Source organism: Elephantulus edwardii, unplaced genomic scaffold (assembly GCF_000299155.1).
Source record: "Elephantulus edwardii isolate Elephantulus edwardi_28Jun2011 unplaced genomic scaffold, EleEdw1.0 scaffold00068, whole genome shotgun sequence".
Classification (NCBI taxonomy): Eukaryota; Metazoa; Chordata; class Mammalia; order Macroscelidea; family Macroscelididae; genus Elephantulus; species Elephantulus edwardii.
Window position 1 is genome coordinate 11,270,720 of NW_006399818.1, and position 14,485 is coordinate 11,285,204.

Below are 14,485 nucleotides of genomic sequence, written 5' to 3' on the forward strand. Positions count from 1 at the left end.
GCCATCTTGGATCTCTCAAGAAACTTTTTAATTTCATTTTTAATTTTTTTCAGTAACCAGTCATGTTCAAGCAAGGTGTTGTTCAGCCTCCAAATGTATGTTTTTTTCCTCACCTTTTTTCCCCCCTCACCTTTATACTATTGTTATTAATTTCTAATTTTGTAGCATTGTGGTCTACATTTTTTAAATTTATTGATGCTTGCCTTGTGACCTAAAATGTGATTTATTCTGGAGAAAGTTCTATGCACATTGGAGAAGAAAGTGTCCTGTGCTTTTTGGGGGTTCATTAGTTTATAAATATCTGTGAGATTGAGTTGGTTTATTGTGTGGTTTAACTCTTCAGCATCTTTGTTGAGTTTTTTTTTGGTAGATCTGTCTTTTCTTGAGAATGGAGTATTGAAGTGTCCAGCTACTGTAGTAGTTTTGTCTGTTTCCTTTTTCAGCTTTTTAGTGTTTGTTTTATCTATTTTGTAGGTCTTTCGTTGGGTGCCTAGATATTTATTATTATGTCCTCTTGTTCTTTTGACCCTTTACGCATTATGTAGTGATCTTCCTTTTCCTTTGTGATGATTTTGCATTGAAATTTATTTTATCAGAGACTAATATTGCTACTCCTGCTTTTTTCTGGTTGCCATTTGCTTGGTATATTTTTTCCCACCCTTTTATTTTTAGTCTTCTTTATCTTCATTTTTCAGGTGTGTCTCTTGTTGACACCATATTGATAGATTTTGGGTTTTTACCCAATCTGCTACTCAGAGTTTTATTGATATCATTTTATTGAGTTCTTTTTGGGGGTGTTGCTATTTACTTTGGTTCATCCTGCTTTCTGTGGCTTCTGTAAGAAGGACATCTCTCAGTGTTTCCTGCAATGCTGGTCTTGTTTTGACAAATCCCTTAGGTTCTGTTTTTCTGTGGAAATCTTGATATATCCTTCATATTTGGTAGATAATTTTGCTGGGTACAGTATTCTTGGTTGACAGTTGTGTTCCTTGAGTATTGAATATATGTCATTCCACTGTCTCTTTGCTCACATGGTTTTTGCTGAGAAATCAGCACTTAATCTTATCTGCTCTCTCTTATTGGTTACACTTTGTTTTTCTCTTGCTGCTTTCAGAATTCTCTCCTTATCCTTGGTTCTGGCAAATTTTACTATGATATGCGTTGGTGTTTTTCTTTTTGTGTCCATTCTATATGGTGTTCTCTCAGCTTCTTGTATGTATATTCTCTCATTCTTCATTATGCCTGGGAAATTTTCTTCTAGTAATTCTTCCACAGCTCTGTCAGTGCCTTCTTCCTGTTCTGGGATTCCGATGATGCACATCTCTTGATGGTGTCCCACATTATTCTTAGGTTTTCTTCTTTCTCCTTCCTTTTTGATTCTGCTTTTTGCCCTAGCAGATCAGTGTGACAGTTCTATCTTATATTTCGCTGGTTTTGTTTTCCATCTCTTTAACTCTGTTCGTTTTCCTCTCCATCATGTTGACAGCATCTGAAACATTGGACCTCATAGTTTGGATTGTGGTTTCTTGTTTTTCCAGAGCCTCTCATGCCTCATTTGTTTTATCTGCATTGTTTTGGATTTTTTTTAAAGCACTTTCTGTTTTTTGCTTGTAGTGTTCTGTAATTCTTCAAGTTTTTCCCTCGTCCATTGAAAAATATTCAATCGTTGTTCCTTTAAATTCTGTTTCACAAAGTTCCATTAGAGTTTCTGGCTTCAGGAAATCCATTAACACTATGTCACTTTTTCTGGGTGATATCTTGCTTTGGGCTTGCTTTTGGGTTGTGAGGTAGCTTGCTTCTTTTGTGAAATTGCTATGGTAGTTTTTCCATGCCTGAGGTGATCTTCTTGATCTGAAGACACTTCACCAGAAGAGCATGGATGCCCAGAGGGTGAACACATGCACAGACACACACCGGGGCGGGGGACAGGAGGAATTCATGCAGACCTGAATGGAAAATCAGGAAGCCTTGATTTTTCCCTTTGAGAACTGGGTCTGCCACCCCAGTTGAGTTCCAGCTCTCCCACTCCCTCTTGCTTAAGGTGAAGTGGTTGAGATATCATTTTTGTTGAAAAGAATGATAACATTCTGAAAATTCTTACTTGATAGATCAGACTGTAGAGTTTATGACTGAGGTTATATCTACAACATAGTAGATATTCTAAATATATTTTGTTAAGAGGCAAATGCATTTTGTCTGTAGAGAAAAATAAATTTTTAAAAACATGGCTGCATTCAAACATTGGCTATGAATTCAGTCTATCAGCATTTCCCCCTAACTATGGTGGTATTAACATTGCCTGTGTTGTAGTGGTAGACCCGCCTTTATCTGTTGGTGTGTCAGACTGTATTGAGTTACATGTTGCTGTGATGCTGGGAGTTAAGTCATCAGTATTTCAAATAGCAGCAGGGTCACCTATAGTGGGCAGGTTCCAGTAGAGCTTCCAAGCTCAGATAGACTTAGGAAGGAAGACTGACCATCCAGTTCTAAAATTATTGCCCAGTGAAAACTCTGTGATTAGAAGCAGAAAGTTGTCTGTGGTAGTACTGGAAGATGAGTCTCTCAGGTTGGACAGCACTTAAGGTACAACTGGGCAAGCTCTCCCTCCTCAGAGTATAGTCTGTCTTAATAATGCGGATAGAGTAAAGTTTACTAAAGGTCTTCCTTGGCTGAGGGAATAGGAAATATTTAATGGGAATTTGAATAGACATTGTAATATTAGGCATAGATCAATGTTAATTATATGGGTTACAGTGTATGAATGATACTATGAAACACAAAATAAATGAGTAATTATAACACAGTGTATATGAATGAAACACAATGTACATGAATTATGTGAAAATCAATAAAAATACTTAAAAAATTAAAAAAATCTTTATTTGCTTATATGACTGGACTAAAAATTAAGATAAACATCAATTAAAATGACATACAAAGTGTGAATCTAGTTAAATTATGAGTTTTCAGAAATGAAATGGAACATGTAAAGATACAATATCAACTCATAGTCATTGTTGTGGACTTGGAACTGACTTACAGGTTTTCAGAGGCTGTAAATTGCTCAGGAGGAGATTGTCCCCCCCCCCCTTCAGGGAAGCTGGTGAATTTGAACTTGTGCTGGTTGGCAGCATAACTCCTTACCAACTTTTCGGTCAGAAAGCATTAGTGAGCTGAAATGGACTGGTGTTGCCTATTTTGGATCAGACAGTCATAATGTACTATGCTGGAAATGAAAAATTGAAGAGGAGTGGTGTTGCATTCATCATAAAAGAAGACCATTTCAAGATTTATCCTGAAGCTCAGTGCTGTCACTGACAGGATAATGTCCATAAGTATACAAGGAAAACCTGGTAATACGACTGCTAATCAAATTTACTTACCAACTATAGAAGCCAAAGATGAAGAAGCTGAGGGTTTCTACCAACTTCTGCAATCAGAGATTGATCAAACATGCAATCAAGATGCATTAATAACAGCTGGTGGTGGGAATGCACAAATTGAAAACAGTGAAGGGCTGGTGATTGAGAAATATGTCCTCCATGACAGAAATGAAATAAGACATCAAACAATAGAATTTTGTACAATCAATGGTGTGATCATTGCAATAGTCTTTTAAACAACAATATATGCTGACCTCACCATATGGAATTCATAGGAATCAAATCAACTACATCTGTGGGAAGTGACAACAGGGAAGCTCAATAGTCAGAACAAGGCCAGGAGCTGACTGTGGAACAGGCCACCAATGTACAAGTTCAAGAAGAAGCTGCAAAAATGAAAACAAATTCAAAAGAGTTAAAACCAAGTGGAGTTTCCCTGTCACATTTAAATTTAGAAATAATTTCTAGAGTAGATTTGATGTATTGAATAGTAATGACAGAAGTCCTGATAGGAGACTAGTAGGATGACTTCAAGGATATCATATGTGAAGAAAGCAAAGCATTATTAAAATTTCAGGAGTGGGAGGAAAGGGCCATAATTGATACCAGAAATGATTCTGAAATTTGCTCTAGAATATAGAGACACTAAAGTGAATGGAAGAAAGAAAACTGAACAGAAGATTTCAAAGGGGAGCTGGAGAAGAGAAAGTAAAAATAGTATTATAAGATGCACAAAAACACCTGCCTTAGAAAAGCAAAAATGGAGAATAGTCATGGCATTTCCCAAGATGAAATAATGGAAAAGACAAATTTAAGGCCTCAGGTGATAACAGTGAAGGGTTCTTTGGGTAAAACATTGAGCACGGGAAGCATCAAAAGAAGAGAGAAGATAGAATCACTGTAATGGGAACAATTAGTTGATGCTCCACGATTTCAGGAAGTAGCTTATGATGAAGGATCAGTGGCATTGATAGAAGTCCTGCTTTTGCTCAAGGCATAGGGAGAAAACACAACTCCAGAAATTAATGAAATATCATTTGAAAAGTTTCAGCAAATGGATATTTGAAAAAGTGTAGCCAGAGGTATTTACTCATCAGTGCCAAGAAATTTGGAAGACAGCTACCTGGCCAACTATTTATATTTGTGCTCATTTCAAATAAAGTTGATCCCACAGAATGTAGAAATAGTTGAACAATATCATTACTATCACAAGTAAAATCTTGCTAAAGATAATTTTAAAATGGCTGGAGCAGCACATTGACAGAGAACTTCCAGAATTTTAAACTGTGTTCAGAAAAGACTGTGGAACAAGGGATATCACTACTGATGGATCTTTAGTGAAAGCAGAAAATAATAGAAATACGTTTTCTTGATGATGCAGAGATATTTGATTATGGGGATCTTAACAATTGATGGATAACTTTGAGAAAAAGAGATGTTCGAGAACACTTAATTATGTTCCTGAAAAACCTACAAATAGCTTTAAGAAAAGCCTTTTTTGATTTTGAGTCAATACTGGCTCATAGGTGACTCTCTAGAGGGATTTTAGAATCTGTAAATCACATGGGGGGAGATTGCCTACCTAGGAGCAGCTGGTGGATTCAAACTGTGTACCTTGAGTTATCAGTACAACTTCCTACTGACTAGACTACCCAGCTCAGTACCTTAAATAGCTTAAGTAGCAGTCATTTGAACATAATAGGATACTGCATGGTTTAAATTCATGAAAGGTGTGCATTTGGGTTTTGTCCTCTTCACCTTACCTGTTCAGTCTGTATATAGAGTAATCTGAGAAGCCACGTTATATAGTGAAGAAAACAACATCGGTATTGGAAAAAAACTCATTCACGGCCTGAGCTCTACGGATGACCTAGCTTTGCTTGCAGAAAACAAAGTAGACTAACACACTTATTGAAGACAGAAGAGTATAGTTTTCAGTATGGATTCTACCTCAACAGAAAGGAATAGAAACCTTGTAACTGGACCAGTAATCATCATCATAAAATGACTGAAGTTGTCAAGGATTTCATATTACTTGGCTCCATAATCAATGCTCATGGAAACAGAAGTAAAATCAAAGATATATTGCGTGGGCAGATCTGCTGCCAACAATGTCTTTACTTTGGGGACTAAGGAGTGCCTGACCCAAGCCATTGTACTTTTACTCACCTTATTGAAACCAAGTATTTTGAAGCTTCATCTGACATACTTTGGCCATGTTGCAAGGAGGGACCAGTTCTTAGAGAGGGACACAGCATAGGAGAGGAAGACCCCGGATGAGATGGATTGACACAGTGACTGGGGTAATGGGAAATAGGTGTGTCTGAGACAGAGATTGGCTCGTGATAGAGCAGGGTTCATAGCTGTTGCACATAGGGTCACTATGAGTCACAAGCGACTCCATGACACATAACAGCAACACTAATTACATATGAAAAGTGGACAGTGAGTAAGGAAGGCCAACAAATTGATGCCTTTGAATTGTATTGGTGAAGAGTATTGACTAGACAGTTGCCAAGATACAAAGCTGTTTTGAAGGAAGTGGAGCAAGAAAGCTCCTTGGAAGTGAGATTGTGAGCTCTCAAAACTCATTGCTGTTGAGTTTTGAGACAACCTGCTCATAGCTGACCCTGCAGTGGGTTTTTGGAGGCTGTAAATGACACAGGAGGAGATTGCCCATCTTTCTTCTGAGGAGCCCCTGGCACACAGGAGGAGATTGCCCGTCTTTCTTCTGAGGAGCCCCTGGCACATTTGAACTTCAGAGAAGTGCCACTTTTATGTTAACAGCACACCTCTCAATGGACTGCTCCCCCAGCGCTGTCTAGGAATGTGAGATTAGGATGTTCTTTGGAAGGATCAAGTGTCCGGAGAAGGACATCATGCTTGATAAAGTAAAGGTTGAGTGAACAAGAAGACCGTTCCTGAGATGGCTTGACACCGTAGCTTCAGCAGTGGGTTTAAGCACAGAGAGACTGTGAGGCTGGTGCAGGATGGGCACTGTCGCGTCCATGGAACAGAGGTGCTCTGACTCAGGCTCAACCCCACCTGACAGTAACAACGGCAGTGCTGTAGCGCCACCACCAGTCTAAGCGGCTCTCAGTATACACTGCATATTGCTGGGATGTTGGTAGCTGTGCTGCTGATAAGCGTGGTCGCCCAAGGTGGGTAGGTTTCATTGGTGCTTCCTGTCTGAGACACAAGAGCAAGAAAGGCCTGACTTGCTGTTTGGTTGTGAAACTTGATGGATCACAGCAGGATTTTGTGTGACTGGTTTATTTTGGGTGTCTGGAGGGTTCAGTCACTAGAAGAGAGGACGCCGGGCTTGATGAATTTGAGGGCCAAGAAGTATGAGAAGGAGCCATGGTGAGATGGACTGGCGTGATGGGCCCAGCAAGGCCAAGGCAGCAAATGTTTCATCCTGTTGTACGTATGGCTGTAATGAGTCACAGTCAACTTCTGTCTCTAGTGCTGCTGTCATAGAAATACTACAAACTTTAGCAATCAGAAATGTCTCTTCTTACAATTTGTTGTTGTTGTTAGGTATGTTGAGTTGAGAACAGCCCATAAAGCAACCGTATCAACAACAGATCTGAACTCTGTCTCATTCCCTGTCATCCTCACCATCTCTCATATACTTGGTCCCATTGTTGCAGTCAGTGTCAGTCTGTCTGGTGGAGTCTTCCTCTCGGTTGCCAGCCCTCCACCTTTCCAAGCATGATGTCCCTCTAATAGCCTCCCCTAGCAACGTGTTAAAGTTTCTGAGATGAAGCTTTATCTTTGCCTCCAAGGAGCACTCTGGCAGCACCAGAGATGTCTCTCTTTGTTCTTTTGGTCATCCATGGGATATCCATACTCTTCAGCAGCACCACAGTGCAAAGGCCTCAATTCTTCTTCTATCATTCTTTTTTATTGTCTAGCTTTCAAATGTGTAACCATTGAAAAGATCATAGCCTGAATCAGGCACAGCTGAGTTCTCAGACTGACATTGTTGCTCATCAGGAATTGGAGAGGCACCTGACTGCAGACTTTCCCAGTGCAGTACATCTCCTGGCTGCTGGTACATAGGGTGTTGATTGTAGATCGAAGTAATTGACAGTATCAATCTTTCATCCATCTCTCATAATGTTACTTATCTGTCCAGTGGTGAGAATTTTTGTTTTCCTGATATTGAGATGCAATCCATATTCAGGGCTGTTTGTTGGGTTTGGTTTTTTTCTGTTGTTGTTTTGTTTTGTGGTATTCTGTACCATCAAATTGGATCTGACTGACACAGGAGGAAATTGCCCCTCCTTCTCCAGTAGAGCATCCAGTGGATTTGAACCATGTGCCTTCGGGATTGCAGTGCCGTTTCTTGCCACTAGGCCACCAGCGTTCTCTTTGAAGGCTGTTTTCTTTGATCTTCTTCAGCAAGAACAAGTCCTTCTTACTTTCAGCAACCAAAGTTGTGCCATGTAGGTTATTGATGAGTCTTCTCCCGATTCTGATGCCACATTCTTCATAGAGTCCAGCTTCTCATATAATTTGCTCACCATACTAACTGAATAGGTGTATAGAGAAAATACAACTTTGATGCATACTTTTCTTTCTTTTTTTTTTTTTTTTGAGGATTGTGAAAAGCTCTTTTATTTAATTGGAACAATGATGCATACTTTTCTTAATTTTAAACCACGTAGTTAGTGTTCCTTTGCTCTGATCACACAACAACCTCTTGGTCTAGGTATAGCACAATTAAATGTCGAGATTTCTATTCTTCTCAATGTTAGCCATAATTTGTTATGATCCATACAGTCAAATGCCTTTACATAGTCAATAAAACACAAAGAGATGATAATCTGGTATTTTTGCTTTCACCCAGGATTCATATATCATCAGGAATGATTTCCCTGGTGCCACAGCCTCTTCTAACCAGCTTGAACATCTGGCAGTTCTCTGTCAGTGTACTGTTCTAGTCAGTTTTAAATGATTGTCAGCAGTGTTTTGCTTCCATGTGATATTAATTATATTGTTTGGTAATTCCACATTCTGTTGGATCAACATTCTTGGGAATGGAAACAAATATGGATCTCTTCCAGTCATGTAGCCAGGCAGCTGTCCTCCAAATTTCCTGGCATCGATTGGTGAGCACATCCAGGACCATATCTGTTAGTTGACATAATTGGTATTCCATAAGTTATGGGGGGCCTTATTTTTTCCAGTGCTTTCAATGTAGCTTGAACTCCATTACCACTGGCTCAGATCAAATGGTACTTGCTGAAGTACTTCACTGTTGGCCAATCCTTTTTCATACAGTGATTCTGTGTGTTCCCTCCATTTTCTTTTGATGCTTTCTGGATCAGTCAAGATTTGCCCATTACAACTCTCAGTATTGCAGCTCAAGGCCTGAATTTGTTTTCAGTTCTTTCAGCTTGAGAAATGCTGAGTAAGTTCTTTCCTTATTATTCTCCAATTCCAGCTGTCTGCACATTCCATTATAAAACTTTGCTTTGTCTTCACAAGCAGCCGTTACAATTTAAGAACCTAGAATTTAGAAGTCTTTATGCTGACTCAGATGGTAGGCCTTTTTTCACTGTCAGTCAGCTCTGGGGGAACATTCAGTTTCCATTTCCCTGTTCCTTAGAAATCTCCGTGTGACTTAGCATCTGTTTTTCTTAATCTCTACTTTTTTAATGGTTGCCCAGGGTGAACAGTGTTTGTTGGAGCTCCCTGAGTAAAACAAGCTTGGAAGCAGGAGGGGTATCCACTTCCGAAGTAGCTTGCCTCTGGAAACTCTTTGAACGTGGAGAAATGATGAAAGTTATACAAGTATTCAGGTCTTTCATTCATAGGTCATTATGAGTCGTCTCTGACTCAGCGGCACTTAACAACAACAGCAACATAGAACTCTGTTGGCCTAATGAACAGAAAGTGATGCTACCAAGCCAAAGGTGGGTGATTTTTATCTGCGGCCCTTGGGTCTGGTTTTAATTGTTTTTTGTCAAATATTCTTCTAAGTGGTACAGCACTGGTATGTTCATTTGCTGTACAGAGGTAACTCGTGGTTGCTGTGATGCTGAACACTGGAACGCTGCTGTGTCAAATGTAATAATGGTTACCCATGGTGGACAGTGTTTGGTGGAGCTCCCTGAAAAAAAAACCAACACAGTTGGAAACAGGAGTGGCATCCACTTCTGAAATAGCTTGCCTCCGGAAACCCTGTGAACTTGGAGAAAGAATGAAAGTTATACAAGTGTTCAGGTCTTTCGCTCATAGGGTTGTAAGAGTCATATGTGACTCGAGGGCACTTAACAGCAGCAGCAACAACAACAACAGTTCCTTCCAGCATCCCACAGCTGACTGACTTAAACACAGCCTATACTGATATGACCTCTTAACATAATAAAGCAAGCCCTTTCCTAAATGAGATTATAACCTCAGGTAACTCATAACAAAATCCAACTCAGTGTTTGAATCAGAACAGACTCAAAGCTGGCCCTCCATTGGGCTTCTCAGGCTGTAAATCGCATGGGAGGAGATTGCCCACTTCTCCCTCAGAGCTGCTGGTGGATTTGAACTACTAAAGAGGTGTGGCTTTTGAGTTAGCAGCACAGTTTCTTAGGAACAAGGCCCCTGATCTTAGATATGTTATGTTGTGTACCATTGTGTCAAAACAGACCTATAGCTGACCCTCCAGCAGGTTTTCAGAGGCAGTTTGAGAGGAGATTGCCCATCCTTCTCCCGCAATCTCAGATAAAAAAGTTAGAATTTACAATATATATTTTTTGGGGGACAGAATCCAGTCCATAATACTCTCCATTCCTTTATCAGTCCATCCATTTATCCATCCATATTGTGGAGTTGATACTGAGTCCTGTAGATTTAGAAATCCTGAAAGAAAATCAGGTTTCCATAGTAGCATTTTCAAAGATGTTTGTAATTATGGCCTGAGAAGAGAAAAGGTCTGGTCTTTCACCCTCCTGATATGCAATATTGGTCTGACCTTTCCCTTTCTTACATTTGTAACTTCCTGTATAGTGTGATGTTCCCTTGAAAGCAGATTATGTGCATTTCTCCCAAAAATCAAGTCATTGACCCAAGCGTTGGTATGTCATATGAGCAATAGGCAGTGTACCCCAGGTTACATTTTAGGGAAGGGTGTTTACATCATGGAAATCCACAAGTGCTACAGATCAGCTTCCTCCTGACCTGACTGTTAAACATTTACTGGTAAATCACTGCACATTCTTTTCTTTCTTTCTTTTTATTTTTTCCTTGCTGAATTTATTTCGTCTAAAACCCACACCATTATTAGAGTTAGGTGCTGTAGTTTAAAAATTCTGTTTAAGTAATTTCAGTCTTTATTTAAATCATGTCTCCAGCTTTACATTTTATTTTATGGCTTTGGATAGCTCTAATGACTGGTTAACACAATTCACTTTGGTAGATTGCTCACTCATTTGTTCATTGTACATTTTCTCCTGTGTTTACTTTCCCATAACGGCATTTGCTTTGGAAAGGAGTATAATTTTTCTCAAAAATAAACCATGGCGTACTGCTCTCTATACCAGATTTGTCATGGAGAGGATATCTGTGTCGGAATTCCTGCTGCTTTTAGCCTTGTCTTATTCTCTGACCGAAGATACTACAGGCAAACCTTTTTAGTACTAGCATGGCGTAAATTCAGTTTGAACTGGAAACAGTGAGAGTCTCCACGTTCTCATCTTTGCAAAAGCATATTAGATCAGAGAAAGCAGTGACAACTGTGTTGTTTGGTTAGAAGTGAGAGGTTACTATTTACATTTAGAGAAGTTGTGTGAGTATGCAGTAAAGCAGGGCCGTCTGCTCATTCTTAGCTTTGCTCTCTTTCTGCTTTTAGAACAAACCAAAGTCAGGAAATTCAGGGAGTCAGACATCTCAGGATAGGGACTTAGATTCTTCCACTTTGTAGCTCTGTGGTATTGATGTTAAGAGCACTCTAACACTAAGTCTAATAGAACCCTTTTCAGAAAGTTGTGAGGATAAAATGATGTCCCAGAACACTTGATTGTGTTCATGCTATGCCTGTTCTTGGACCAGGAAGCAGTCCTCAAAACAGAGCAACAAAATATTGTTCTAAATCAGGAAAGGGGTGCATCAAGAATGTGTCCCTTCTTCATACCTTTTTAATTTATATGCAGAACAGATAATTTGGAAGGCTGGACTCTTTGAGGAGGAGTGTGGAATCAGGATTGGAGGAAGGAAGACTTATCAACAACCTGCGATATGCAGATGACACAACCTTGCTTGCTGAAACTGAGGAGGATCTGAAGCGCTTGCTGCAGAAAGTCAGGCACTGTAGTCTTCAATATGGATTGAAGCTCAGCATCAAGAAGACAGAGATTCTCAGCACTGGACAATGGCAGCACCATGATAGATGGAGAAGAAATTGAGGTTATTATAACAGTTTCTACTTGGTTGGCACCACAGTCAACACTGTTGGCACCAGTAGTCAGGAGATCAAAAGACAAATTACACTGGGAAAATCTGCTGTCAGGGACCTCTCCAGAGTACTGAGAAGCAATGATGTCAGTCTAGGAACTAAGGTGCTCCTGATCTAGGCCTTGGGCTTCACAATTACTTGCTGTGCACCAGAGAGCTGGACCAACTAAGGACGGCAGAAGAGTCAATGTCTTTGAGTTGTGGTGTTGCAGAAGACTGGCAAGAGAACAAATAGGTCTTTCTCGGAAAGAGTGAAACCAAGGTTCTCCATGGAGGCTAGGATTTTGAAGCTCTGTCTCACATACTTTGGGCACATGGCCAGGATGGAGTGATCCTTGGAGAAAGACATGATGCTTGGAAGGGTAGAGGAGCATTGTAGGGGAGAGGAAGACCCTGGATGAGATGGATTAACACAGTAACTGTAATAATGGGAGTAGGTGTGTCAGAGTCAGTGAGACTGGCTCAGGACAGGGCAGGCTTCAGAGCTGCTGTACACAGTGTCACTGTGAGTCACAGGTGACTTGATGGCACATAACAACAACAGTATGTTCCTGGTGTATAGTGAATGCTCAGTATATTGTCTGTTAGATTACTCAGCTACAAGCCAGAAAGGTTGGTGGTTTGAAGTGACCTAAAGGTGTTTCAGAAGGCAGGCTTGGAAGTCCTTTGCTACTAGGTCATCACCTTGAAAACCCTGTGGAGCAGCACTACACACGTCAGGTCATTGTGAGTTGGGATCAACTGAATGACAACTGGTAAGGAGTTGTGCTGCCAGCCCAAAGGCACACAATTAGAATTCACCAGCTGCTTCGCTGGTGGGCAGTCTTTTCCCGTCAGTTAACTGCTGCTGAAAATCCACTTGAGGGTCCAGCTGTGAGTTGGTTTTGACTCATGGTATATAACAACAACAATTAGGTTATTGACTAAGGGCAACTAACAACAGTTAAGTGGTTTTATTTTGGGTGGGTTTTTTGTTGTTGGTGGTGGTGGTTTGTTTTGGGTTTGTGGTTTTTGGTTTTCTTTTTGTCAGTGCCAACATTCATCCATCCCGCAGTACATAAGGAGTCACTATTTGCAAAAATTTTGATTATTCCAGTGTGGCTTTAAATGTATAGATAAAACAAGAATGAACTACTGAGTTTTTTTATTGCACTCTTAATGTTATATGGACTGAACACATGGACTTTGACAAATGTCTTCACTTACATGGTCTACTACTCTCCCCTCCTGCCCATTGAACATTTCATTGTATTTTAGGTGAAATCTTCCACAGCAAGTTTCCCTTTCAGCAGTTGATGCACAGATTGTTCTGTGATGTTGATTACAGTCTCCACAATGAGTCCCACTCTCTCATTTCCATTCTGTCCCCAGTTTCCTTCCCTCTCTTCACCTTTTCATCTTTGCTTTTGTGCAAATATAGACTCTCTTGGTGTCCTGTGGTCGGTTGTTTTCAGGATCACGTTCTTCACAAGTATTAATGGTTTATTTTATGGACTAAAGTTTTTGTTTTTTCCTGAGAGATGACCTCTGGGAGTGCCTTCAATTCCCAAATTCAGGGTTCCAGAATTAAACATTATAGTAATACCTATGAGGGTTCTCCAAGACTTTACCATTGTTTGACATTTTTCTCGCATTGTTATGTTACTAGAGCTCAGGTGGCATTGTCCATGGGGAGCTGCACTCCTGACCCCAAGGTTGAGCCTCTCTGGTGTTTAGGATCTACCAGCATCTACATGGAAGGAAGATAGGAAGTCTCCTCCTGTGCAATTTACAGACTTGGAAAATTATGGGAGGGTCAACTATGGGTTATTGTCCAACTTGACAGTAGTGAGAGGGATAGAGACAGATAGAATTAGTTATGTCATTGGTCAAACTGGTCAGTAGTAATAGCCACATCCCATGTAGTTCTTCTGGTCTTGGGCTGAAAGGGGTTTGTGCATCATTAGTCCCATGGATGAACTGTTTCCTTGAATATCTTCTACTCTCTTTTGCTCCAGGTAAGAAGAGACCAATAGTTTTAGATGGCATGCTTGCAAATTTTAAGGCTCCAGACTTCACTACAAACTGGGATATAATTTTGAGCTATGCTATGCCTCTTTGGCATAAAGGGCCATAGAGACTAAGGTCTTGAACCTTTATACACAGTAAGTCAGGCCCATGACTGTGGAACTGTGCAAATACACACACGTATGGAAGTATGTCATACATAGTCACACATAAATGTATATGTCTAGGAAATCTCCTTAACTATATCCCTATATGCTTTGTTATACATGTATCTGTAATAGATGTAGAGAGATACATTAGTAGCACATAAAATTATGCATATACAGATGCCCCTAATGAGTCTGGACTTTTCCTTCATTTACTGTTAGAGACCTTTCTTTTCTCTTAAATATCTTTTCCATTTCCTTATTTTTCTCCTCAGACATTGGACACTTCTGTCCCAGTGACTTGATGGTAATTTGGTACTGATGGAATACCTCCTTTTTTAAAAAAAGTAGTTTTGCCTTTTATTATCAGTTTCTTTATAAATCTGAGTTTGATTTATCTTTGAGGTTGCTGACGTGCCATATTAATTAATTGAAGAATACTGAATATACTGTGGACTGCTAGGAGAACAAATAGGTTCATCCTGGAGAGGGTGA

The 14,485-nt window shown here is 39.9% G+C and overlaps 1 protein-coding gene across 1 annotated transcript in view; it reads left to right on the forward strand.

The window, feature by feature from the left end:
* The window catches only part of DRAM1 (DNA-damage regulated autophagy modulator 1), an 84,963-nt gene that overhangs the window by 26,223 nt on the left and 44,255 nt on the right, over positions 1-14,485 (forward strand). The window contains 1 exon segment of the mRNA XM_006888539.1: positions 6,403-6,446. Coding sequence (XP_006888601.1) covers positions 6,403-6,446 — 44 coding nt within the window.